Source organism: Zootoca vivipara, chromosome 7 (genome assembly GCF_963506605.1).
Source record: "Zootoca vivipara chromosome 7, rZooViv1.1, whole genome shotgun sequence".
NCBI classification, from domain to species: Eukaryota; Metazoa; Chordata; class Lepidosauria; order Squamata; family Lacertidae; genus Zootoca; species Zootoca vivipara.
Genome location: NC_083282.1, coordinates 53,079,877 through 53,107,135, shown reverse-complemented (window position 1 = coordinate 53,107,135; position 27,259 = coordinate 53,079,877). Strand labels below are relative to the sequence as shown.

Below are 27,259 nucleotides of genomic sequence, written 5' to 3'. Positions count from 1 at the left end.
AAGTGAGTGTTCTGCTTTGCAAACATTCTTTGGAAGCAGAACGTCCAACAGGGCTTCTGTGGCTTCCAATTGGCTGCAGGAGCTTCCTGCAACCAATCAGAAACTGTGCTATGGTTTCCGAACGTTTTGGAAGTCGAACGGACTTTTGGAACGGATTCCGTTTGACTTCCAAGGTACGACTGTAGATCACTTGTGGGAGGAAATTAGCAAAAATTAACAAAATAATTGGCTCTGGATCCCTAGATCTAAAGTGCAGGGCTAAACACACTCTCCAGCAAGAGAGACCCCCCAGCAGAGTTTAAAAGTCACAAAAGCAACCAGCAGGGAAAGCATGGGAATATAGGTTGTAAAACGATTTTAATATCCTGGGAAGTCCACTACCAGCAGTTTAGTTTTTTTATATATATGAGGGGGGAAAGAGGGAGCAGTTGCTAGTAAAATGTGGTAATTTCTTAAAGCTTCATATTCGGATGCAAATCACTAAATAAATAGTCAATTAAATGTCACAGTTAAGTCACATACTTCTGTTATGCCTGTATAAGTATTCCAAGGAAGCCAGTGAGCGATTTAAGGATTATTATGCTGCTTCATCAAAGTACCTTCTGTGGTGTCATATTGATTTTTGCATGCTCATGAATAATGGTATGTTAAACAGGATAGTTGGCTGGCATCCCATCAGGCATTTGGAATTGTTTTGAAACTTTCCAAGGCATTGCGCTGAGGCACTGAATTCTGCATGATGGTAAAGAGGCTTGTATCTCACCAGTTGGAAAATCTAGAGTCTACTGAAGAATATAGGAGTTATTTTGCAAACTTTGCATCCTCTTTTGAATGCAAACCTTTGGTTTTATTTCATTTCATAAAATTTATGTACCACTTGTTTGTAACAAACAAACTTCATAGTAGTTTACAAAAGAATACACGGATAAAATTAGCAATCAAAACAGCTATTTAAAACATTCAACAAGCAATTTAAAACATTCAAAAAGCAATTTAAATCAATCATAAGCTAAAAACAGTATTTATTTGTTTTGAACTTGCATCGTCATTCTGCTACACTTCCTGAGATGTACGGTAAGTACCGTAGTAGTACAAGATCGATTTCAACAACACACCCATTTATTTATCGTTTGGCATGGTTTTTATTCTAGAGGAAACCATGGTTTGTATCTTACCATGATGAGCTGCAGTACTTACTAGTGCATGCTGCCCAATTGCTCCCACTTTGCTCCACTGTTCCTGGAGCTGGAAGAAACAAACTATGAGGCTTGACATCACATGCAAAGCATTGCATTGTGGTTTGCTGCTTCCGCAACAAACCATGAGTGAGAAGCTAAGGTTTGCCATTGCCTTACTGTTCGTATTTTGTTTGGAGCAAACAAATCACTAGCATTGGTTCACATGCAAGTAACAATAAGCCAAACCTCATGGTTTGTTTCTTCCAGTTCCAGGCCCAGGCAGGGTCATTCAAAGCAGGAACAATTGAGCACTATGCACTAGCATGCTGCTTGTCCACAGTAAGCCATGGTTTATTGCTTACCATGGATTACCGTAACGTGAAAGCTGGGCCAATTCCGAACTCAAAAACACATGATATGTGCACATATGCACAGTAAAGCAAATTAGGCTATATACAAACGTGGGGAAATACTACAAGTATTAGTGGATCATCATATTGTGCACTTGAAGCAAATGACTCTTAATCCCCCTTCACCTGTTTATTGTATGGAGGGGTCTCTTCAGGATAGTACAAGAGGCTGTGGAGCCACACTGCTGGGCCCACCCATTGTCACACAGTTTACCTGATCCCTCAGGTGTCCATACATTGAACTTGGGGCATCTGCACAGGGGAAGCCTACATGCGTGTGTGGGCGTAACCCAAAATATTTTATAAACCAAATATAAAATAATTTATTTTAACCCGTTTTGAATGCTAAGCCTATCTCTTGCCAGTGGGCTCTGAGTGGAAAATGCAATCTCTCTCTCTCTCTCTCTCTCTCTCTCTCTCTCTCTCTCTCTCTCTCTCTCTCTCATGTTTTGTGCATTTGGACACTCAATGATGAGAATGGAGAGCATGTATTAAGAAAGGCACAGCAGAAACAAAATACTATGCTGTAAGAACAGCCACGGACACGGCATTTTGGAAGTTGGTCTAGAATGCTAGTGGGTCCCCCGAGACTGCGGGCACATGGCCACAGGCCACATAGCCCATGCTTTAACCTGGCCTTGTGCTTATGACTTCACTAAGTGTTTCTGTGGTGATTCACTGTGAAGGTTTGTCATTCTGCCCACTCCTTCTTCCCTTGTGTGTAGGTATATATTCAGGTCTCACTTTAACCCATTCCTTTCTTCTTGTGCTTAATTTTTCAATGCACACTTTAGGGTATTTCATGGCACATTGTTGTGGCCTGGTAAATAGTGTGAGCAATCACAAGGCCCAGATGTGGTTTGGAGAGCAAACTCTGAGGGCTCATCCACACTTCTCTTTGTCTCTTGATTTGCAGGCATGGGTCTAATAGGTTTTTCTTTTGTTCCACTGTTTTCTCCGGGAAAACCCACTGCAGACCCTCAAATTTCCCTGTTTTGCAGGAACGTCCCTGATTTAGAGAAGCTGTCTTGGTTTCTGATTTGATCCTGGAATGTCCTGGTTTTGCTTAGCATGTCCCTACTTTCAGTGGAGAAATGTTGCACAAATACATACAATTATTGAAGTAACGCTTTGACAATACAGTGGAACCTCATGTTACGTACTGTCCTCCTTACAAACGCTTCTGGTGACGAGCTCCGCTAACCCGGAAGTAGATGCTCCTGGTTGAAAACTTTGCCCTGGGATGCGAGTGGAAGTCATGCGCCAGCAGTGGGAGACACCATTAGCGAAAGTGCGCCTCATGTTAAGAACGGTTTCGGCTTAAAAACGGACCTCCAGAACAAATTAAGTTCGTAACCGGAGGTACCACTGTAACTGTCCATCCCTCAAAGTTGCTGTATGATTTGCAGGTAACTCTAGGTGGACTGTGTAAATTTGTTTTGATGGTATGAAATTGGCCCCCCCAACGATCTAAAGGTGGAGGAGGAAAAAAATCATTTTATTATTTAATTTCTTAAACGAAAGATTGCCCTTCTGCACCCATCTAAATTCAAGGGTAGGATAATTCTGACTGCACATTTCCTCCAGTAGTATTTCTGAGAATCCTGTGCCCTGCTTCTATAAGTAGAATACATTACAAAATATCCCTTCGGCTAGTGGCTAACCCTGTGAACTCTTGTGCACTGCGATCCCCAAAGCTTGTGCAGTACAGAAAGTAAACCCTCCTCAATTCATTAAAAGCATAAGACTGCAGCCTTAGGCTAAAAGTCTAAACATGCCTACTAGCATTGAAGTCTGAGCGAGACTTTCTTCCACGCAGACATGCATAAGGTGTTTCTGTTAGTGTTCCATGTGGTTCCACTGCTGGTTTTCATTCTCCTTCCTTCAGACGTCCTGTTCTCTTTCCCCGCCCATCCTGTGAATGAGTCAGAGTGAAAGCAGAAGCTGATGAACGTTACATAGGGTGAAGCCAAGCAGAGCCGGCAGGGCTATTTTAAAACTCTATTGGTTTCCAATTCTCCCTGTCTTTTATGCAGGGCTTAGGCTTGCCTTGCTCTATTGCTCTAGAAGATGAAGTTCTCATTCTGAGGTGATGAGTGCTGGAATTTCCTTCGGGGAAAACCTGCATAGAATTCTCTGCTTTGTGACCTTGGTGAGTCTTCTCTTACGATAAGTGTGGGGAAGAGACCCATAGTAGTGGAAGCAGTGAAATTGCTGAGAACCAGTGAAAGGTTGAAGAAGCCAAGAATGTCTTCTAAATTGCTAATTCATCCAAATTTGGAGAAGGTAACGGGGCTTCAGCTGATCTCTGGATTTAGGGATTTGAATGGAGGCAATGCTCACAGGGACTTGCCTTTCTACTTGTACCTGATTCTTACATGGCCCATGACTGTGTGTAATTTCTGAGATGTTTTCAGGTGGTCCATGAGAATATAACAATAATGTAATTCCAGAAGAATAAACATACAAGTCGTATGCACAAAAGGGCTTGTGGTGGCTTGAAAGATTGTGCCATAAACTTCCATGGGCCAGCTAGAGTCCACTTTATCATCCAGTACATGAAGTGTTATACTGAGTTGGCACACACACACACTGAGCGAGAGGCCGAGGTCAAAAGACTGAGATGTACAGTCTCTGACATTTCTATGCAAAACTGAAATGTACCCAAGATATGCTGTCCTTATCTTGTATACACTGTTGTTTTGCATAGAAATCTCAGACTGTACCTCTGCATTCCGTGGCCTTTTGGCTGCTCTGTTTACATTTTCTTTCCCCTCTAAACTTTGTGTGCACATGCATTTCTCCTCCTCACCCCAGATATATGACCCACCAGGTGAGGATAATACTTTCTTGTGCCTAATGAATTGAGCTGTAGTACATGAAACCTTATGTGCTACCTCAAAAATAAAGCAAATTAAGGTATTTCCCTAAGCCAGTGGTGGCCAAACTTGGCCCTCCATCTATTTTTGGACTACAACTCCCATCATCCCTAGCTAACAGGCCCAGTGGCCAGGGATGATGGGAATTGTAGTCCCAAAACAGCTGGAAGGCCAAGTATGGCCACCACTCCCCTAAGCAAACAGTGATGGACACAGTTAAAGCTTCCTTCCATCTGCACTCAAGCCCAGCTGGATGCAGGGTTGTGTGGTGGGGGGGGGCTGTAGTGATCTGTAATGGATATATTATTTGCAGAGATTCCAGGTTCAGTCCTTGTTGTAGGGCTGGTAAACACTTTAAAACCCGGACAGCTGCAATGTAGTTAGTCTAGCCCAGACATCCCCAAACTTCGGCCCTCCAGATGTTTTGGACTACAATTCCCATCTTCCCCGACCACTGGTCCTGTTAGCTAGGGATCATGGGGGTTGTAGGCCAAAACATCTGGAGGGCCGCAGTTTGGAGATGCCTGGTGTAGCCTATATTGATGTAGATTAGGCATCCCCAAACTGTGGTCCTCCAGATGTTTTGGCCTACAACCCCCATGATCCCTAGCTACAGGACCAGTGGTCAGGGATGATGGGGATTGTAGTCCAAAACATCTGGAGGGCCAAAGTTTGGGGATGCCTGATGTAGATGGACCAGTGGTCTGACTTTGTATGCTTCCTGGGAAAAGGGAAAAGTTTACCTAGGCAGCAGATTGATTCATACGCCATGTCATTGATGTGTTTGCTGGTCAAGGGATTATTATTGAGGGCAGATTTAAGAATTGGTTCTGCATAGTGGTATATTACTGGCACATGTCATAGTTGCATATAGAGGTCTGTAACTATGTCTGTCTACTATTTTGTAACCCATTCTCCTTGCATTCGTCGTCTTGTTTGGAATGCACAGTATAGCTACATCAAAGTAAAGAATGGGTTCAAATTCTGAAAGCCTTTCAGGCTGTGTCCTACAGCACCTTTGGGCAACAGCTAGGGGCCCAGTACTCCAGCAGAACCCACTGACACTTCGTGTGGGCCAGTCTTTAACACAGGGATAGGCAACCTAAGGCCCAGGGGCTGGATGGGGCCCAATCGTCTGCTCAATCCGGCCTGCAGCATATTTTTACATGAGTAGAATGTGTCCTTTTATTTAAAATGCACCTCTGAGTTATTTGTGGGGCATAGGAATTTGTTCACCCCCCCCCCAAAATATAGTCTGTCCCACCACATGGTCTGAGGGACGGTGGACCGGCCCATGGCTGAAAAAGTTGCTGACCTCTGTTTAACACAACAGTAAAAATCACCCTGGTACTCTGAGCAGTGCTAGGCTGGGCATTTCTCCAGGACGCTGTGAGAAATTAAAATGGGTAGACTAAGCTGCCCAGCAGTGCTCAAATTATCGTTCCTGCTGCCATTGCCAGGTAAGCCTGCCTCCCCCCACATCTCTCTCTTACAAACAAGTCAGAAAAGTAGGAATGCCCTAAATGGAGATCTCAAAGTATGCCATTTTAGATTAATTGGCAAACTAATTGTTAATAAGTCCATCAAAGCTGAATGGAATTCACTTATCAGTCCTTCTTATTGCACAAATGATGATTTGTGGTCATGATACTTCTGGAGCATTCACATGTGATCCCCCTTTCAATACTGTTTATTCCTGCAAAGCCTTTGGGGTGGTCACAGTGCTTCATATCCCATAGCTTTCTGCTGTCATCCCGTAGGTTTTTATGCCACACATGTTCTGGGCCTTTCTTGTCCCACTTTCATTGTGCTACAGCCCATCCAGGTAGCAATAATGTGGTGGCATTGAAGAATCTTTGCAGAAGGAACTAAAGCAGAATAAATCCACCACTAACACACTATTACAGCATCCAGAGCCATCTTTCCTATTGGGCATACTGGTGCATTGCACCATGGCCCTGGCCTCTCAGGGGTGCCCCAGCGAGTGGGGGAGCTGCGCGGCTTTGCTGACGGCCTCCCCTTTCCCTGCACGCTCGCCAGCTGTGCCCCACCAACCATACGGCTGATGGACATGCAGCTTGCCTCCCAAGCCTCCGCAGGTGGGGAGCAATCCCTGCAGAGGCTTAGGATGGAAGCTGCACCCCGCCAACTATATGGCTGGTGGGCGTGCAGCTTCCTTCCCAAACCTCTGGAGGAGGAGAGCGATCCCCGCAGAGGTTTGGGAAAAGTTTGACAACTCTGGGAAAGGGGGGGGGACTCCGGAGGGATCTTTGCATCAATAGAGCTGTATTGATGTACCTGCAATAGAGCACTAGCCCTGTATAGAAATTGCATGCAGTGCACGTAAAATTGCTTTGAAAGTGCTTTATAAAGAAAAGCAGGTTAGAACTTCTTGAAACAAATAAAAATACACTCCTTAAAACACATATAAACACATAAAAAAAATTAGAAGACTGTACATTGTTAAGAATTTCAAAACCAAAAGAAACACTTAGGGCTCTAACATTTAATGAACCATCAAATTTATCAGTTTGAACAATCTTTTGGTGCATTTAAAAAGCTTCCCCCTATTCAATGGGTAACGATTTAAAAAAGGAATATTTACTTTTTATATTAGCACTTAAAATTACCATGGCCGATAGCAACTGAGAACAGGAATTCATTCTTCATTCACTTCCTACACAAAAGGGAATTTCACTTATAAGATAGTGCCGGTTCTGATGCATCATATTCAAAACAAAAGAATGCCCCATGTCACCTGCTTGAAGAAATCTTAGTCAACCAGTCATATGACTTTTGGTTGATTTGCATATGGATGAAAGCAATTATTTTGAAGCAAGAAGCATGCTCATCTTTTATTTTCTGGGTAGGCCTTGAGTGTTAGAAAGGGGTTTTTCTCCTGGTCCTTAGAGACAGCGATGAAGGGGATGGAGGGGATTCTACCAGCCCACCTCTCTCAAGAACAGTCCCTTCCTCCTCTTCTGACACTTCTTGCACCCCCTCCCCCATCTCCAACTGCTAAAACTCTCTTTCTTCCTCCAGCCCTGGCTGCTGCCTCACAGGTGGAACAGAACCCCATAAATCGCTGCCCCCTTCGCCTGGATCATCCTTGGGAGGGGGGTGGGCTGCCAGTACCTGGCACCTCCCCCTGTAGCAAAAATCTATCAGGCCACTTGACCAGGAGAGAGCATGAAGTACAGCAATCTATATCATAATCTCAGCACACCATCCTCACATAACTCTGACAGGGAGTGTAGAACTGGGTTGCATTTCCCCCATGATGGAGTACTAAGGAGAAACAACACTTTGTTTTGCATTTATTAATTTATTGAAAGCAATTTATTTTAGCAATTGTATACTGCTTCATCATAGCCGTCTCTAAGCACTGTACAGGAGACCTCATACAATACGATTAAAAATGTGTCAAACCTGTAAATGATGGAAGTTGGAAGGGACCCCAAGAATCATCTAGTGGTCCAACAATGCAGTAATGTTGGGATTCAATTAAAAAGCTTGCAGGGTTTTTTAATTTAATTTTAAGTCTTCAGTAAGTGCCTCTCTCTTACTTCAACTGGAAAGGAGTTGCACAACATTGGGCCCACAATACTGAACACACAGCTGCTTGTGGATATGAACCAAGCCCGATGGAGGACCACAGACAGTGACTCTCCCAATAGCCGTGGTGGTCAAGCAGGGGTATGAGGGATCAGGGGTTATGCACCAGAATGTGCATAATGTGTCATCTACATGTCTTATGCATAAAAGTGGCACCATAGAAAATTGTATGCATTGTGCATTGACTTGAAGCTGGAGATGAAAGCATATTTACCTTGAGATCTTACACACGCAAATGGTTGTTACCTTCCCCGAGCCTAGAACATAGGATGGGTTCAACCTAAGTGAACCAGTGCATTCTGTATTAATTTTAAGGTTGAGATGTGTTGAGATGTTCTCTTTCAGGTGGTGTTTGGCTCATTTGTCTGTCCTAATTATTTCTAGAGATACTGGGTGCTATACTGAGGAGAACGAAAAAGCTAGAGAGGTCATAAGGAGTATCCTGGGAGAGTTTCCCAATTACAATATGAATTCAGGAGACTTATCACACAAGTTGAAACATATATGCCTATGGTGTTGCTCTTATTTCAGTTTGTTTGAGGTTAAGCTTATTTCTGAGCCAGAGTGCCTGTAGTCTATGAATAAGCTAACCATCGTGTGCCAGTTGTTATGTACTGCCTGTGTTATGACAGCAAGAAGGAATATGATCACTTTATCTATGCCCAGATAGGGCCTGTAAGCTCTTCACACTCCCTGGCTGAAGAAAGCAGCTAGTAAAAAAGTTGAGGCGCTTTGAGGACAAAAGCTTGACCAGCAGGGTGTAAACTCCTGCTTACATATTTAGGAATCTGAAAAAGCAGCTGGATTCTTACTCTGAAGTGCTGAGGAGGCCATGCAAAATTGCTCTGAAAGCATATTCACCATAAGAGCTTACATTTGCTGCTAGCTTCCTTAAGCCTAAGTAAGGCATAGGATGGGTTAAACCTAAATGAAAATGTATGGGTTTTTTTTACCTATCAAAAGCATACTGTATGCCTGATAAACCAGCTGCTTATTCCAGGAAATAATCTCAAAGATACAATTTTTTCCCAGTGGCATTGGTCAGACCACACCTGGAATATAGTGTCCAGTTCTAGGTGCCACAATTTAAGAAGAATATTCAAATGTCACCTCAAACATCAATTTGCTGTGGACCTTGGCCAAGCCACTGATTGCCCGCCTCTGCTTCCTACCTGTACTATGGACTTCATAACACTGGGCTTTGTTCGATAGAACTGATTTGCCCCTGAAATAGTCCTGGTTTAACAGTCAAAATTACTACCTATATTGGAGACCACTGGAATATGAGACAAGTTTGCCGGACGGGAGATGGATGGAATTTTTGGTGGTGGGGGGGGAGTAGACAAGAGAGAGGCCACCACCCCTCTAGGTAATTGGTTCCATTGTTGAAATTCCCTTACTGCTCAACTGAAATCTATCCTCAATAAACTTATGCCCCTTAGATCTAGTCCTGACATCTGGGTAGTAGCAAACAAGTATTTGCCCTCTCCTAAGAGCTTGTATTAGAGGGATGCAGGTGGCGCTGTGGGTTAAACCACAGAGCCTAGGCCTTGCTGATCAGAAGGTTGGCGGTTCGAATCCCTGCGACGGGGTGAGCTCCCGGTGCTCGGTCCCAGCTCCTGCCAACCTAGCAGTTCAAAAGCACGTCAAAGTGCAAGTAGATAAACGGTGTTTCCGTGTGCTGCTCTGCTTTGCCAGAAGCGGCTTTGTCATGCTGGCCACATGACTTGGAAGCTGTATGCCGGCTCCCTCAGCCAATAATGCGAGATGAGCGCGCAACCCCAGAGTTGGTCACAACTGGACCTAATGGTCAGGGGTCCCTTTACCTTTAAGAGCTTATATTCTTATTAGCTCCCTTTACCTTTAAGAGCTTATATTCTTATTAGCTGAACAAAATGTGCTTAATTCCTTACTTCTCTATCAAAACATTCCAGCAAATTGGTTGCATCTAATCAGTACAGTTTTATCTATGGTGTTTTTGTTTATTTGCAGCCTGAGCATCGTTTCATGATCCTGGCATAGGCCGGGGCTATTATACCTAACGTGGGAAGAAGTGGCAAGACTGCAGTTCTCTAAGCACAGTAGTGATACTCTGAACCATATTTCATCCTCATGCCAGAGCAAACAAGGCCCTTATCTCGCTTGAATTCCATCTGTGTCTCTTGTTTGGAGTCCAGGGACTCGGGGAACCACCTCTGCCTTCATTCAGCAAAGTTTAATATACACTTCTTGTCACCTGACCGGAGATGATAAGACATCTGAATGAGGGCAGTGGGTTTCCATTTTCCGGGTCATTACAGGGCAAAGATTAATGTAGAAGGAAAGGGGATCATTAACTCACTTTGATGTTAAACTTATTTTTTTTAAGTGAATGAATGAGGAGGCCAACACTGGGAACACCATTTTGTTAGCAGTTTTTGTGGTTGTGTTTTTTGAAAGGAGAGCAAGAATTCATGAAAGATAGCTATAGCTCATTCAGACATTGTAAATGAGGGTTGTGTTATGTTGTCTCTGCTTTAATGAAAAGTTTTTTGGTGGGGAGGCTGCTGTTTTTCTTGTTGTTGATTTTAATTATAATATGGTCTTTTGTTTTTAGCATTGTTTTGCATGTAAGCTATTTATTGATAGATGGCCATATAAATTTAAGAAGTAGTAGAAGAAGAAGAAATTAAAGTAAACCATTTAACTTGCCATCGAAGAACCAAGTCCAGTCTTTGAAAAGCACTGGTGATCTGGAAAGTTTGTTCCCGACTTCAGGAGTGTCTGTGATTTCTTGTTTAGGTTGTTAACATGCATCTTGGAAGAGCAATTGTGTGGCTGTTATTGAACTGGCACTGCAAACCTGTATTCTTTTTACTAGGGAAAGCGCCCATTGAAATCAGCTGGACTTAACTCTGGGCTCGACACACTTCACTTGTCCCATGCCTGGAAAGCACAGGTCCAAGCAGTTTTCTGTTTACCCCACAGCTTGCTCTGATTCAGCAGTAAAGAGTGGATTTCCCCAGGAGGAAGGGGTTAGGGCAAGTGGAAGTGTGGACAAGCCTTCTGAGTAGACATGCAGTGGGTGCCTACTGAGAAGATCCATAAAAATGCAACTGTGACAAAAGGAACTATTGTGAAAATAAGAAATATTTGGTGTTTTTTTTGGGGGGGGGCACCAAGAATCATATAAATTGAGGGGAGGAGAGAGACCAGTACAGCCAAAGAAACGTGACCATCTGCTCCTCTTTGCAAGTTCACTTCATCTAATGGAACAAACACATTATAGTCACTGTTTGCAATAATGTCTGATATAGAGCCTAAATGTGTCTTTCTGTCCATATGAGCTTGTCCTACCCTTGTGAAATTAGACCAAGAGTCACATGAAGGTCAGCCAAGGGCTGTATCCCCCCCCCCCGCCGAAGAGCTAAAATCCTTAAAATTAGAATACTTATAGAAAACAAGCATTCATTCAAATGTGCATGTAAAAGGCAAAAAACACTCCAAAACAAACAGTAATGTGCTTTATGTTGTTATATAGCACTTAAAATATGTTATTGTTCTGCTCTTGTTTTGTAATTTCTGATTGTAGTTCATGTGCAACTAGGATCTAGAAAAACGGCTTGGCTCCTGCAAGAAACTCTGAATTGACATAGCAGTTCAGCTCATGCAATACTTATCTTGCCTAGCTTTTAATTGCCATTATACTTGATATTTGGGAAAGTTCAGAGAAAAAAGAATTACGTATTTTGTTCTGGTCAGCTTTGCATAAATGACATAAGAGGTTAGAAAAGATACATAAAGCAACAGTGGGGTCCTAGAGTGTTCCACACTAAACTCAAGTCTATTAACACAGTCAAGCCAAGAGTTTTGCTGCTGCTGTACCTATTAGAATCACTTATGCAAAGCAACTTTCAGTCTTGGTAAATTTCAGGTGCATATTTCACAGTCCATGGCCATATTTCTGCTATGAGGGCAAAGGCCACATTTTATAGCCTTCTTTTGATGCTGAATGCTTGTGCCTAAATGCTTCTACTTTCCTTCTCAGGATTTTAAGTGTCCCGTGGGAAACGTTGATAGATCCAAAATACCCGCCATGGCGTCGCGAATTGGCTTGCGGATGCAGCTCATGCGAGAGCAAGTCCAACAAGAGGAGCAACGGGAGCGCATGCAGCAGCAGGCAATGATGCATTACATGCAGCAACAGCAGCAGATGCCAATGGCTCCAACCCCTGCCATCAACACACCAGTTCATTTCCAGTCACCACCATCTGTGCCAGGAGAAGTCTTAAAGGTACAGCTCGAGTAAATAAAAGTCTTGGCAATGCCTAGTGGGGAAGCCAAATGTAGGGACTATTTATGCTATGGAAATTGCATAGATGGATGTCTTCTGTTTACAAATCAACAAGTAATGGACAGGGATAGCTCAGCCACAGTGATCCATGTGCAGGTAACCTCAAGACCGGGCTATTGTAGTGTGCTCTATGTTGGGCAGCTTGTACAAAATGTGGTTGTTAGGTTGCTAATGGGAGCAGCCTATTGCAGTCCTGTAAAACCTCTGCTGAAAGATAGACCCTGGCTGCCCATTTGCTACTGGGCCAGTTTTAAGATTCTGTTGTTAACGTATAAACACCTGAACAACTCGTGAAGACCTGAATCTGTGTAGACCAGCCTGTCTGCTTAAATCTTGGGATGAGCTCCTCCTGGTTGAGCCACAGCCTGTGGAAATACATTTTCCAATGGAGGGTTGTAGAAAGTGAGTCCTAGAAGAATCAGTATTTTGGGACCTGTGCTTTTGAACTTGTTCACTCATGATCTAGGAAGTTAGGGCTCAGCAGTGAGGCAGTTACAGTAAGTTTGCTGACGATGCCAAATTGTTCAGTGTGATTAAAAGAGAGAGAGAGAGGTTGTGAGGGGTTCAAAAAAGGATAGACAGAGGTAGAGGAAAATGTGAACAACTGCAATTACAGACAGTTTTGAGTATGGTTACGATTCAAAATGAGGGTGGAGGGGTTCAGGCAAGCCATAGTCTTGTGGAAACAGTACACTATAAGAAAATACTGTAAAGCATTTTTGTTCCCGAAGAGCTGCTCAGTTGAAATCTCCTGCTACTTTTTATATGACAGCCCTCTGCTTCTATGTTGTTCCTCTCCTTATTCCTGGACACTTTCAGGTTCAGTCCTTCCTGGAGAACCCTACCACATACCACCTGCAACGGTCACGAGACAAGAAGGTCCAAGAATTCCTGTCTGAAACCTATGGGAACAAGTTTGCTCCGCTGCTCAGTGCTCCGTCTCCTAAGCCTCCTCCTTCTGTCTCGCCTGGCGTGAGGCCAAGCCATGTCATGCCCTCCTCCGCCGGCAACAGTACGCCCAACAGCCCAATGGCAATGCTCAACATTGGCTCCAACCCAGAAAGGGAGGTGAGTGAGTGGCTTCTATTCCTGGGGAATGGTGGATCTTTGGGGAGGGTTGGGAGATAATTCTGAATCCAGTTCCTCTTTTCCTGGGACTGTACAGTAGGAAGTATTAATGGAAGTAAGAGCGTTTTTTGTGAGGGAGAATTCAAGCTTGCAATCACCTCCCCTTTCTGCAAACTGAATTGAGAAGTTTCCGTGATATAGTTGCACCACATGATTTTCCTAGTTTTGAAGCTTAGAAACGGGACAAAACAGAAGTCAGGTTTTTGTATCACTGTAGGAACTGTAATAAAGGAACATGGTGACTGTGGGGGAACTTTCATCTCCATTCTTTTTTGGTAGGAGGCTTGAAAGAAGCAAACCTTTATAAGACTCACTTAAATCTGCAGTTGTGTTTCTCATGTCTGTGTACATGAATGCATTAATTTTTTTTAGTGAAAAAGTACTGTATTGACAAGATAGAGGAAATGGTTCTTATATCTCAAAGGCTACTTTTCCTTCCAGATAGATGATGTCATTGAAGACATAATGCAGCTGACAACTACTGTGGGGTGCATTAATCCAGAAATTCACATGCCAAATACTGTGAGTATCTCTGGTTTTTTGCTTCTTGTTGTCTCCTGGATGAATGGTGGTCAAACTATGAAAACTATCTTAATGGGAGGGAAATAAGCTGCAGTGTGTCCATGCTGTGGGCCTATTGGGATGCCAGTTTGGACAGCAACATACCCTGCTACAACATTAGTGGCTGTGGAGTCTATTTCAAGAAATCTCAAAGTGGTCATGGATGGTGATGATAGCTGTAGTCCAACAACATCTGGAGGGCACCCCCCACTTTGTAACCAGGAGCTCAGTCAGTAGAGCATGAGACTCTTGATCTCAAGCTCATGGGTTTGAGCTCCACGTTGGCAAATGATTCCTGCACTGCAGGAGGTTGGACTCAATGGCCCTCGTGGTTCTTTCCAACTCTACAGTACTGTGATTTTGCTATGATACTTTGCATCTGGCTGGAATCCTATTTCTTTGCCCCCTCCATTCTATTGCATGTTATTCCTATGCAAATATTTTTTTTAAAGTGTTTTGTTCCTTTCCTTTGTTTTCCAGCTGCCATTGTCCAGCAGCCACATGAATGTGTATAGCAGTGATCTTCAGATGACACCCTCTGTGGTGGGCATGACCAGCAGCTCCTGCCCAGCAGATCTGACGCAGAAGAGAGAGCTCACGGGTAACTTGGCAGGGCTTATGATCCTGGGATCCATGCCTGAGTTGATTTGTTGGGGCTGTATCCAGCCCCAGCTTTGACTCAGAGTGTAGGTCACTGGGAAGTCTGTTTTCATGTGCGCATGTGAGCATATATTCACATGCACATGTGCAACAGCACTCTTGTTTCTCTTGACCCACTGCTTTGCTTGACAGCTTGGTCTTTTGTCTCTAGATGCAGAGAACCGTGCACTGGCTAAGGAACGCCAGAAGAAGGACAATCACAATCTGAGTGAGTGGTGCTTGGTTAAAACCATGTGGCCTGAACGTCTTCCCAAATTGTCTTCAGTGATCCCTGCTCTGTTCCCCCTTAGTCCTTCTAGAGAAGATATGGGAAATCTCTCTCTTTCATGGACAGTGTGGCAACCCAGTGTGTATTGGCTTCTTGCAGAAGCAATGCTGTCTTGCAGGAGTCTTAAAATTTCACTCCTTTATTAATGCATGTATCTGACTGTCTTGGTGCAGAGAAGGACTCCAGAACATGGAGATGTTAGGAACACTCTGTACCTGTTGCATATGCACAGAGCTGGGTCTGTCTTCATGTGGACTTTTTGTGTTTTATCCTTCTGCCGTCAGCCATTCAACTTGGAACAAAAGGGTGCTCATGTATCCAGCAAGCCTTTTTATCACCTGAGTGGTTCATAGAAGGCGTGGGGTTTGGAGGTGGGCAGCTATTTCCAACACTGCTAAAGCATGGATTCATGTAATTGTGCTGCCTTGGTCTGAAAGAAATCAGCAACTGCAACTTGGTGTTTCTTCTTACATTTCATTTCAAATGCAGGCACCTGTTTTAATATAATTAGCTATAAGAATGGAAGATAATCAGTTCGGTGGTGCTGCCCTTGGGATAAAGAAAGAAAGCCATGCTGTCAATCTGGGGAATAACCATTTTAGTCACGGTGTTACCTGGATTTTTTTGGAGGAGAAATTGCTGGTCCTATGTAGTATAATATTTGCATTGGTTTATTTAAAAATATGCAAGCAGAGTATCAAAGAAAGCAATTAGCATATTCACTCCAAACAGACAGAGAATCCATTAGCTAAAACAGCCAGCCAGAAAAAAAGGCATTCTGAACGGCAAGTTATTTCTATCCTATTGGCTAACTCTGCCTCTTATGTCCTTCTTTCTGTTACACCAAAACTGCTTTTTTGTTATGCACATTGCATATACTTGCAAATGTGTGTGCACACAGTCACTGTGTGTGTGTTTTTGGATGCAAATATATGCAGATTTAGGATTTTATCCAAGGCTGCACAGGCAGTGTTACACTTGCACAATGAGGCTTCCTTCTCCTCTACCCCACATACCTTCAAAACCTGCTCCAGAGGGTCCCCCAGACTTGTTGAAAAGATTCTGAGGGTGTGTGTGTGGGTGCTACAAGGGAGAAGAGGGGAAGTTCTGCATAAGTGGAACTCCATTGAGTGAGTGGAACAGCAACATTGGATACAACTCTAAATTGATTCATAATTTCTTTCATCAAATGATATTTATTCATTTATTTTGGCACCTTTGTGTTCATTTTATACTTTAATAAATATTTCATATTGCCACTATTTTTGTTTTTCTCTCAGTTGAAAGAAGACGAAGGTTCAACATCAATGATCGCATTAAGGAACTAGGAATGCTGATCCCCAAAGCAGGAGACCTGTAAGTTGTGCTCAAATGTTCAATTATCCTAATGCCTCCTGAAGAGCCATGAAGGACCTCATGCTCTGAAACAGGCAACAGGAATAAAGCCTTCTGGGAAATTATTGTTCCATATTCACTGAAAACACTCCTTTCACTTCTGCCCCCCAAATATTCACAACACACCTTTTGTCTCAGCTAAAATTCAAAACTTATTTAAGCCTTAAAGAAAAGATTTGTTAGAGGCAGATAAAACTTAGTATAATGGCACAAATGCTTGAGCTTTCCTCCCTTCATTTGTGTGGAAACTTTCAGCACTAATTATGTTCTGAGCATAATTGCCCCCAGAACTTTCCTGAATCTGGAAGTCATCCTTTTATTCTCTTAACTATCTGCTCCGATGTCTTTTTCCAGGGATGTGCGCTGGAACAAAGGGACAATCCTGAAAGCCTCTGTTGATTACATCAGGAGGATGCAGAAAGACTTGCAAAGGTCACGAGATCTTGAGAATCATTCTCGGCACCTGGAAATGGCAAACAAGCAGCTCTGGCTCCGCATACAGGCGAGTCCCCATCTTTTTGTCCTGTGTTCACACTTCCTAAATCTCTTACGTGCATATAGCAACTGCCTTCCTTTTACTCATTCATTCCTTCAACCATCACTTTCCCCATCCCTACCCCCGTTCCAGTTGGTAGCCCTGTCTCATAACCTTGTGCTCAGGGAATAGATGAAAGAGGTTCTCAACCTTGGCTGCAAAGCTGATTTTTACTATGGCCTTCACCCACGTGAAAGCATTACTTCCGTTAGTAATGCCTATTGGAACTTTGGGTGGGTGGAGATCATGCCGCTTGCTCATCTGTCTGACTGTTGTCATGTTTGTGTGCCTTGTCCTAAAGGAGCTGGAGATGCAGGCCCGAGTCCATGGCCTACCAACTGCTTCACCTTCTGGCATGAACATGGCTGAACTTGCTCAGCAAGTTGTGAAGCAAGAAACCCCTGGAGAAGAGGACACAACAGAGAACCAACCTCCACCGCAGCCGCCACTCCATCCTGAGCAGGAGGCTCAGCAGCGCCAGCCACACTTTGCTCCTCCGCAGTCCCCTTACCACCAGCTGGACTTCACTCATGGCCTGAGCTTTGACGACAACTCAACAGGCTTCCATGACCCTCTGGACCCCAGCCAAAACGTCTCCTTCCCTTCCCTGTCCAAGAAGGAGCTGGACTTGATGCTGATGGAGGATACCATGCTGCCCATGGCGTCAGACCCCTTGTTCTCTGCCGTGTCCCCAGAAGCTTCAAAGGCTAGCAGTCGCAGAAGCAGCTTCAGCATGGAGGACACAGATATGCTGTGATGAGAAGCTTCTCTAAGGCAGAAAAGACTTGGAGTCAAAAGATTGTTTGTTTGTTTTCTGAAGATTCATCCCTCTGCCTTATCCCTGCAGGCTTACTCAAAGGGCATAGGAGACTGAACAGAGATGCCTCCTGAACTAGGAGATTGTGTTTGTGTGCGTGCGTGGGGTAGGAAATGCTCTGCACAAAGCTCACCCCAGCTCTTGGAATGTTACCCCCAAGTTTCTCTTCTGCCTTGATTTGCCAAAAACACACACAAACCCAAGCAGCCTTGCCTCCTCTGCCATGACCACGGGATGATCATGGTTTTCTTATGGCCCCTTTATGGCCTTTCAGATCCCTGCAGGTGTATCTCAGGGCCCTGTGCCTTTAATACTACGTGTCCTGCAGATCCACTTTGAGCATTTATGCAACAATGTGATTTTAGTGTTGGGTGGCAGCTTGTCCTGTTTGAGAAGCAGCTTTAACCAAGGCTTGGTGCTAATCTCTTTTTCTTCTTGAGGACTAGCACATCCCTTAAGCCTCACTGTGCCCCCACTCCTTTTTAACCACCGCCTTATGAGAAACTGTTTTTTCTTAAAGGCGGGATATAAGTTCGCTAAATAAATAAAATTCCTGCCGTCATGCCGACGGGAGTAATGGCCTGCTCCCATATTGGGGCTCCTTTCTTTATACAGTGGTATCTCTGGTTGTGAACGCTCCGGGTTATGAGCTCTGCGAACCCGGAAGTAGCCGCTCCTGGTTGCCTTTGCCCCAGGATGTGAGCGGAAATCGCATGGCAGAGGCGCCATTAGCTAAAGCGTGTCTCAGGTTGAGAACCGTTTCCGGACATGAACTGACCTCCGGAACAGATTCTGTCCGTAACCAGTGGTACCACTGTACAGGGCAGGGATAGACCCTGCAAAAGATTGTGGTGCTACCACTTAGCAGTGTAGTGCGATGGGTGGTGATTTTGTATCAATTCTTTGGAGAGATGGAAGGATAATGTGATTGCTCTTGCAGAGCTTTTGCTAAAGTCAGAAGCCCAAGTGGGATAATGGCAGCCTTAATTAACTTTTTAATGGCTTTCAAAATGCGCACTCCATTAGATTTCAACTAGACCTGAGTTGTCCAAAGCTCAGCGTGTTGATGGCTAATTTTGGCTTGTGTCCATCCTCCATTTTAATCTTTTTGACTGTCATCCTACATAGTCATACAAAGTGCATGTGTGCACCTCAATATATTTCAAACTATTGCCATCATTCACCTAGCAAAATGGGTAAGCTGTCTTTCCATTTAAACCCATTGCTAGCTGCAACAAAAAAATCTTGCAAAGTATCTCCAGCTGCATGTTTGCTTCTCCCCCACCACCCGTGTGTATGGCAGTTGAGGACTGAGGCCACAGCCCATCAATCTAGCTGGTAGCAGCTCATTCTGTTGCCCCTTCATGCTGGATGTCATACATCAGTAACTTTGCTACAGATGAATACATTTTTTTAGAACCTTACAAATTCCATCCTGTGTCCCTAAGCCCTCCTTGTCCCGGAAAGGAGCTCAAAGAATCTTCCTTTGCACCAGTTTAATTAAGCTTCTTCAGCTAAGCTAGTGCAAACTCTAGTGTCGTTCTGAGCGCATTTGTTTTAAACTGATTTTAATATTGTCTTTTTAAATTGCTGTAACCTGCCCCTGGGAGCTTATGGCAAAGGGCGAGTAAGAAATCAAATTAATCATAATAATAACAATACATACATACATTCACTCACTCATGCCTCTTTATTTTGGAATGTATGTGTCACTCTCCCACTACATCACTACATGTGCAAATGTCTGGTGTGCCTATTTCCTTTTAAGTGGTTAACACAAGTTGGTAGTTTGCACATGGACTTACACAACTCTCCTGACCTTGCATTTCCTATCTTGGACACCCTCTTATACAATTCAAATTAAGATAGAGACATTGCAGCAGGGAACCTTCTTTCCCCCCTATTGTCAAACAATGTATGAATGAGAAATTTTATCAGTCCTGAAGGTGTGTGCCTTGGTTTACTGCACAGCTTTATTTGAGTGTTTTGGCAACTGCTATCTCCTAGAACTGATAAGATCACCAGCTGTTTCTTTTTGCAGCCTATGTTCCCTGCATCTCACTCTTCCAGGCAGTCTTGGGCAGGTCTCAGAGTAACTAGATTTTATGCCTACCATCAGTGCTTCAATGTCTCAGGGCATTTTGGTCAGGGCTCAATAATCCTTCCAGTCACTTAGGAATTGTGGTGCATTGCAGGTCCAGCCCATTAGTGCCTGACATTATCTGTCCTTGACCAGCCCCTGGTAGCTGTGGCTGAATTGTCTGCTCTACATTTCTTCAGCCCCACTGGTAACTCAGGAAGTTCAAAACAAGCGAGGACCTCCTTTCTGCCTGCTTGGCACCTTGTATGTTGCATCAGATGAAAATCCTCTGTTGCACTGCGAGCTGATTCACGTGTACATTGCACAGAAACTTGGCCTGATGTTTTTGGCAAGAGCAATATGCTTGGTGGTGCTTGAATGTAAGTAATCACAGATGGATCAATGTTCAGTGGCCTTAGGGTAGATTGCTACCACAGGGCTTGTAAACATGGGTCTGAGCACTTTTGCCTTCGTCCCTTTCCCTTGGAAAACCCGCTCTTTAACACTAAATTGGAACAAATAGCAATCTGTGGAAGACCTGGTTGCTGTTTGTTCTGATTCTGTGCTAAACCATGGCTTTTCCCTGGCGGGAAGTGGCAGGGCAAATGGAGTCATGGATGAGCCTCTAGTGTCATCAAGCCTGTGAAGTTAGGAGACTTTGGCTCCAACTGAATCTCAGTTCCTTGGTTAAGTTGCTGTGTGTGTGTGTGATAGAGATATCTTGGAGAAGCAAGTGGAAACATCTAGTCGCATGGGGACAGGGTCATGTTGTGTTTGTGAGCCTGGGGAAGTGTCAAGTGATGCTGTTCGGATTATTAAATTTAGCTTCTTTACTCTGCTCTAGTCTTTTTGGACTTGCAGTGTGCATGCCGTAACGGTATCCAGCATCTGCTTCTCATTTTGGATCTACGGAGAAAGGAAGCTCTTGACTTCTTCTCAGAATGCTTATTGACATATTTAGAGAGCCCATGGTTTAGTGGAAGAGCTTGTGCTCTGCATGCAAAAGATCCCCAAAGGGTCAAGTAGGAGGTGATGAAGAGCCTTCTTCTGCTAGTCAGAACAGACAAGACTTGAACTAGATGGACCATAGTATCTGACCTGGTTATATGGCAACTTCCTCTATTAAACAACTGAGGAAAAACCCGAATGAAAGGGAACTAACTTTAGCATTTCAGGTAACAGCTTCCTTTTCTCTGAAACAATTTTTTTTGGGATAGAGATTTCAATTCCATAACCATGAGCCATCTACCAAAGAGCCATCAGCATATTCCTTTGAGACAAAGCAGTGCCTTCAGTTTCCTGTGGTTCTGTAGTTTTATAGGGTCTTTCTGCACAATCGGTCCAACAAAGTCCTAGCTGTATCTTTAGCTATTTATGATGCTCTTGCAAGTCCTCCCCACCCACCTTCTTACAGTGTTCCATCTGCGCCCTCTAGAATATCTCTTTTAATATTTCTGTGGTAGTTTTTGTTATGTGCACGGTACTACAGATCCCTGCATGGGTTATGTGGACTCCCTGGGGGTCCGTGGACCACCAATTGGCAACCACTGATGTAGGAGATGCACTTTCCTCTGCCCACAGCAACCACAGCCTTTGCTGTAATGGAAGAAGGTTGCACTAGTATAATGGTACACATCTTGGAAGATGCTTGTGACATAATTGCAACCAACACAATTCTGTCTTTGCAACCAACACAATAATTGCAACCAACACAATGCTATTTTATTTTCCTCCCTTTAAATGTATTTTTCTTCAAAGGTCTAGCACATTTCCTCCCCCTCCCCCACTATTTTCTTTTCTTTTCTTTTTTTACATCATTCCCCACAGTAAGGCAACTTCTCCTGCTTTGCCCATAAAGGGGGATGTGGATTATAGTGCCTGGTGGTGCTGGACTAGGGCTTGTGTTGCTTTGGTAATTAATGTAGCAAGTACTGATTTAGTCATCCAGAAGAACATACCTAGACATGCAGCCATGTGAGACCAAAACCAGTCGGACTTGATTTTGCACCATAGTGCATTTTGCAAAGTTGGAATATTTGTATCATGAAATATATATTCGGCAGATTTCCTAAAGAGGAATTTGGTAGAACCAAGTATGGTCTAGATGACAACCTAAGGCAGCCTTCAATTAACCTGGTGCTCTCCAGATGTTTTGGATCCTGATTCCCAGCCAGCCAGCATGGCTGCTGGGAGTTGTAGTCCAAAACACCAGGTTAGGGAAGACTGGCCTAGACTTTCATAAACCACCACCCCCTTTCCGTTGTTCTTTGCTAACATATGTACAGTAGTTCCATAACTATTGGTTTATTTCAAGTGTCTGTGGAAGGATCGCGGGCATTAGAAGTAGGTCCTTTGAGAACAGTTTGTACACTGTTGGACTAGAAAGTATTGTGTACTCCTGCCAAAGGCCAATGGGTGTGCAAGCTGTGTTATCTGCAGTAAAATGTATGGCAACTTGAATGCAAGCGTTCAGTGCATGTTGTGAGTTTGAGGGGAAATTTTGAAAATGCAGGTGATATTAGAAACCCTGTTTGGGGGCAAAAGGAGAACATAAGGTTGGATTGGTGCTTTACAATCAATTGTAAATGTATTAAGCATGTAATAATATGTATTAAGAAAAAGCTTCTGTTTGTACAAAGACTATATTGGTAGGATCTGCACCAGTTATAGCACAGATACCTGAAAAAGACTGAGTGGGGGAGGAATAGAGAAAATGACTTATTGGAAGGTTCTTTCTCAATTCATTATATTACATGTTAGAACTCTCAAGTTCATGAAGTGCTTCTGCAGAGACAGGATGCGGTTATTATATGCATTATGCAGTGTGCTTGATTTACAAGATATAGGTATAGGATGTGAATGTAATATTTGTTCAAAAAGCCTGTGGTTTTCAGCCTCTTTTCTTCTCAGGATTTTAAACTATGGCATATTTGTATTTCTTCCTTATCTGGGACAGAAAAATCATGTTATCTGCAAAACTAGAGCTTAAAAAACCCCAAAACCCAGTCTGGGCTATTAGGTCTAACATTTACAATCCTGAGCCCGTTTACTCAGATGTAAGTCCCCTTAAGTCCAATGGGACATACTTCCAAGTAAGTATACATAGGCTTGCACAATCTAACAGTGAAACCCTGTGCCTGTTTATTGATAAATCCCACTGTGTTCATTGAGGCTTGCTCCTGGGTATGTGTGCACAGGATTGTAGCTTTAATGACTGATCTGTTTGTAATCTTCAACTCAACATGATCCAGTAGGCTTTGAAAAACATGTGAATTTGGAGATAGAAGCCAGAATGTTTTCTCCCCCCCCCAAAAAAAAATCTAGCAGTTTTTTTGATGCCTCAGCTTGCAAATAAGATCAGTCTCAAGCAACTGAAAGGGACCTAATTTTCAGAAAATATTGTACTCATAAGTTCCTTTCTTTCAAATATTAGACTATTGAGATGTCTCATGCTAGGTACTTGAAATCAGTGGTCACATTTCTTTAAACTTTGGGGGCAAAGATTTTTATATGTTCTCTTTACCTTCGTTTCTAGTATATGCCATGCACAGCATGCTTTGTTGACTTATATGGTGAAGTTGTGTATATTGTATACACGGCAAGGATTAATGATAAACTATGAAGTATATATTATATATGGCTCCCCACTGGAACAGATAAAAGGTACTTTACCAAAATCTCTTTCAGTGCGAGAAGTGAGGGGCTGGCCTTTTTTGAGAATTAGTCACAAATTTTTAAAAGAATGTTGTTTTTAATAAAACAAAGAAAAAGAAAAATGCACCACGCTCTGATTCTGAAATGTTACTACTGTTTTATAAATAAATGTATAAAATAATGGACTGGAACAGAGGGGGGGAAATCATTAAAATTTATTTATTTACAATCGATTGAGACATCTGATTCTTTTGGGATACAAGGGAGCACACTAAAGCATTTCAATAGGAACTGCCATGCTATAGTGATTATAGAAGTGGCACATTCAATGTACAGTAGCTTAGGGGTGGTGAAGCCTTTTGAGAAAGACTGTCTTCAAAATAACGCAGAAGAAACAACAGGAAGGACAAACTAATTACGAAAACTGGAGATGCGGGGATCTACTTTCCATCCACTTCATCAGATGTAGCTTTCAGAGAGGAAAACTTCAAGCCTTTTCAGGGCGGAGTGGGACAAAATTGCAATATAAAGCAACTTGCAAGGTGATGCTATCTTTGATGCTACAGGTAAACTATTTCCCTTGCAAATCTGGAAATTTACAGGGATTTATGCTGTTTAAACAAATTGTGCTTGAGGATTAAGAGCACAAGGTGGTGCTGTTGGCATGGTTGTCCCAGAGCTTAAAAACCCATCTGGCACAGATCTGTGGCTTACCTTTCATGCACAAATGAACATAACTTTGTCATACTTTCTTTATGGCGTGTGAAATAGTTATCTATGCACGCCCATGAATGGCAAGCAGTGTGGAAAGAGGGATTTAAAATGCTTTAAATTTGTTTTGTGTACAGTTAGTACAACTGGTTATGTGCTACATTTCCTATTGCTTCCCACCCCCATTCAATTTGAATATTTGAGCCCAAATCCCATTAAATATGTGTAGTTTTAAGGGTCAGAACGGGAAAGAAACAGGCAATATTTGTTAATACCTTGCTGTTTGAGATCTGGCAGTACCAGTTGGCTTCCTGACTTTCATTTCTAAAGATTGTGATGTAAGGCACTTAAATTTGATGTAAGATTGTGATGTAAGTGTGAGGGACAGGGGATATCGCGAAGTCCCTCCCCTCCTGAGTTCAAGCCCATCCCCGAGCGCAGGGGAAAGCAGGGAGAGTTCCGATTCCAGTGGGGAAGCAGGAAGTCGTGTCCGAGGCTCAGACAAGGTAGCGGAGCCAGGGTCCCAGGTGGGACAGGAAGGGGCAAGCAAGGGGGGCAGACCCATCCCCCCAACTCCGGAATTGCGCAGAAAGCGGAGAGGGAAGAGGATGGGTCTACCAAAGTTGTTATGTTGGAGAAAAACGCGCCAAACGCCATTCGGAGGTTCTGATTCAAGCTGAGAAGATGTGTCCTTGTAAATAGCATTGCCTTCAGCACTGTAAATACGCAGCACCAATAAAAGATAAAATGCAGAGCTGTGTAGAGTCGTTACTCTGAAGTAGCCCGCTCCGGCCACTGTGACAGCAAGGCACCTAAATTTCCTGGACTTTAATAAAATCATGCTATCTGCAGCTTTACTGTCTAAAGGGAGGGTAACATAAAACTAGTATAGTGAAGAGACTGAGCTATGATCAGGAAGTCCCAGTCTGAATCTCATCTCAGACCTCTGCTATGAAATATTTCTGCTTGCTCCTGTCGGTGACCTTGTGGCTTTTCTCCATACTTTTGCATGGGTAGCTACTTATTTAGGCTTTCCGAAGGCCCAATTGGCTGCTTCAATTACACCATACCCACCTGCAGAAGAAGTAGTGGGTTCACTTGTCATCAGTGATGATAAAGTGCAGGTGCAGGGAACCTTTGGCCCTCCAGAAGTTGCTGAACTACAACTCTGATCACCCATTGCCATTGACCATGCTTTGCTGAGGAGGCCCAACACACATCCCCAAACAGTGGAACGAAAGACCGGAGCCACCTGTTTGATGTGGTTGAAATGGCAGTTCATTCAATGGTTATGGAACTAGTAATGCTTGAAAAACCTATTTCCTATGTGTTCTAGGTGATGGATATTCTAGAGAGCATCATTTTCACCAGGAGTTTCTTTGGGAGTGGGGTGTGTGTAGAAGGTTTCAGTGTGAGTGAGAGAGATGAAACATTCAGTGTGCACTTAGGGATATACCGACAATTAAATTGCAAGTAAACAAAACAACCCAAGTGTGTTTTAAGAGCATTAATTGCCCCCTTCTAATGATCAGAGATATAGCTCCCCTGGGGAATAATCTCACTTAGCTTGAAGTGCAGGAGAAGCCTTCCACTCTCTAAATGGCATCTCTGGGTATTCCCTCTAGTATAAAAGGGTAGAAAGCCATTTAAATAAAACAGATTTCTGCTGTGATGGAATGAATATCTCCGTAACTCCCCCTATTAGTAAAGTAGGGGTCCTCTATGCTGATATGCAGGGAGCCAACAAAGCAATGCAGGGGGTGGGGGTCCCTTCAGATAGGAGGGCAGGAACATAGCCCAAACTGTTGATGCAAACTCACAAGCGCAATTAATGACTAGTCTCCCATCCCCTAAGCGCAAACCTGGCAAAAGAAAATGATCACAGGTTCAGTAAGTGGAGTTTCCAGCTTGAGTTTAAGATATGAGGTCCCAAATACATGTCGATTTAACACCAGACTCTTCCACTGCAGTTCTTCTGAGGCCCCTCATAAGCTGCCTTCTGCTCACATGGCATTTGCTACTACTGCCCTTAATGTGATGTGCTCTGTCTCATCGCCAGTCTTGTCAGAACATAAGCTAATCACATCACTCCACGTGCCTCAGAGATGGCAGCTCAAGTGGCTGTTGAGCAAAGAGTTGACTGAGGACCCTTCTCGGTGCAGGGCTGATCTGGCTAAAGACTCCTTCATTATCCTCTTTGTAATTGATTTGGCTGTGCAGGGTGGGGTCTTGGCAGCAGCTACTTTAGAAGTTTTAACCACTATTGCCTGTTTTCCTAACCAATCCACACAGGTCTTGCGATTGGCACCAGATATTTAAAGGTGCCAAATGTAAGCCCCCACTTGCCAAGGAACAAGTGAGAGTGCACTTTAAGGCTCCTGGTTGCTCCTTTGCAGTCACAGCTTTACCTGTCCCACATCTGAGGTGGAAAGCTGGAATAAAAAAACAAAAGTTTTATGTAAATATGCATGTATTTTAAATTTTGAAGCGGACTTTTACCAGGATTTCGGTGTTTGCAGAGGAAGCCACCTAGTGGATGCTATGTGCATCCTTTAGTTATGGAATATGACAGCAAGAGTTTTGATTTTGACACTAATGCTAATGCCTCAATTGCAACAGTTGCGACCTGCAAGTAATAGTGATGTTGTGCAATGTCACAAATGCTTGCTTACAGCGAACCCTCCATATGGTCACACTTTCCCTTTCAGTCTCAATTTGCGGAGGATGAAATGCCTGAGAACAGCAGACACCTCACATGGCCCTTTATGGCCTCATGAAGGTTCATTCCTTACTGTATTCGTTGTATACACATGACTGTATTTCATCTTATCCATCTACTGCAATTATTAAGTTTGCAGATGATACTACCATAATGGGACTAATTACAGGTGGAGATGAATCAGCATACAGGGTGGGAGGTTCAAAACGTATATACATGGTGCCTAGAGAATAACTTGTACCTAAATATTAGCAAGACAAAGGAGATGGTGTTGGACTTTCAGAGGAAGAGAAGGGAACTAGCCCCGTTGTATATC

The 27,259-nt window shown here is 43.4% G+C and overlaps 1 protein-coding gene across 2 annotated transcripts in view; it reads left to right on the top strand.

Annotated features, from left to right (window-relative positions):
* TFEB (transcription factor EB) overlaps window positions 1-23,744 on the top strand; it is a 73,537-nt gene extending 49,793 nt beyond the window's left edge. For both annotated transcript variants that reach the window (XM_035121593.2, XM_035121594.2), the window contains exons 3-10: window positions 12,110-12,355; window positions 13,235-13,483; window positions 13,985-14,065; window positions 14,585-14,705; window positions 14,916-14,972; window positions 16,313-16,388; window positions 16,782-16,929; window positions 17,264-23,744. In XM_035121593.2, the coding sequence (XP_034977484.1) occupies window positions 12,158-12,355; window positions 13,235-13,483; window positions 13,985-14,065; window positions 14,585-14,705; window positions 14,916-14,972; window positions 16,313-16,388; window positions 16,782-16,929; window positions 17,264-17,719 (1,386 nt within the window). In that variant the 5' untranslated portion in view covers window positions 12,110-12,157 and the 3' untranslated portion in view covers window positions 17,720-23,744. The remainder of the gene's footprint in view (window positions 1-12,109; window positions 12,356-13,234; window positions 13,484-13,984; window positions 14,066-14,584; window positions 14,706-14,915; window positions 14,973-16,312; window positions 16,389-16,781; window positions 16,930-17,263) is intronic.
* The last annotated feature ends 3,515 nt before the right edge of the window (window positions 23,745-27,259 follow it).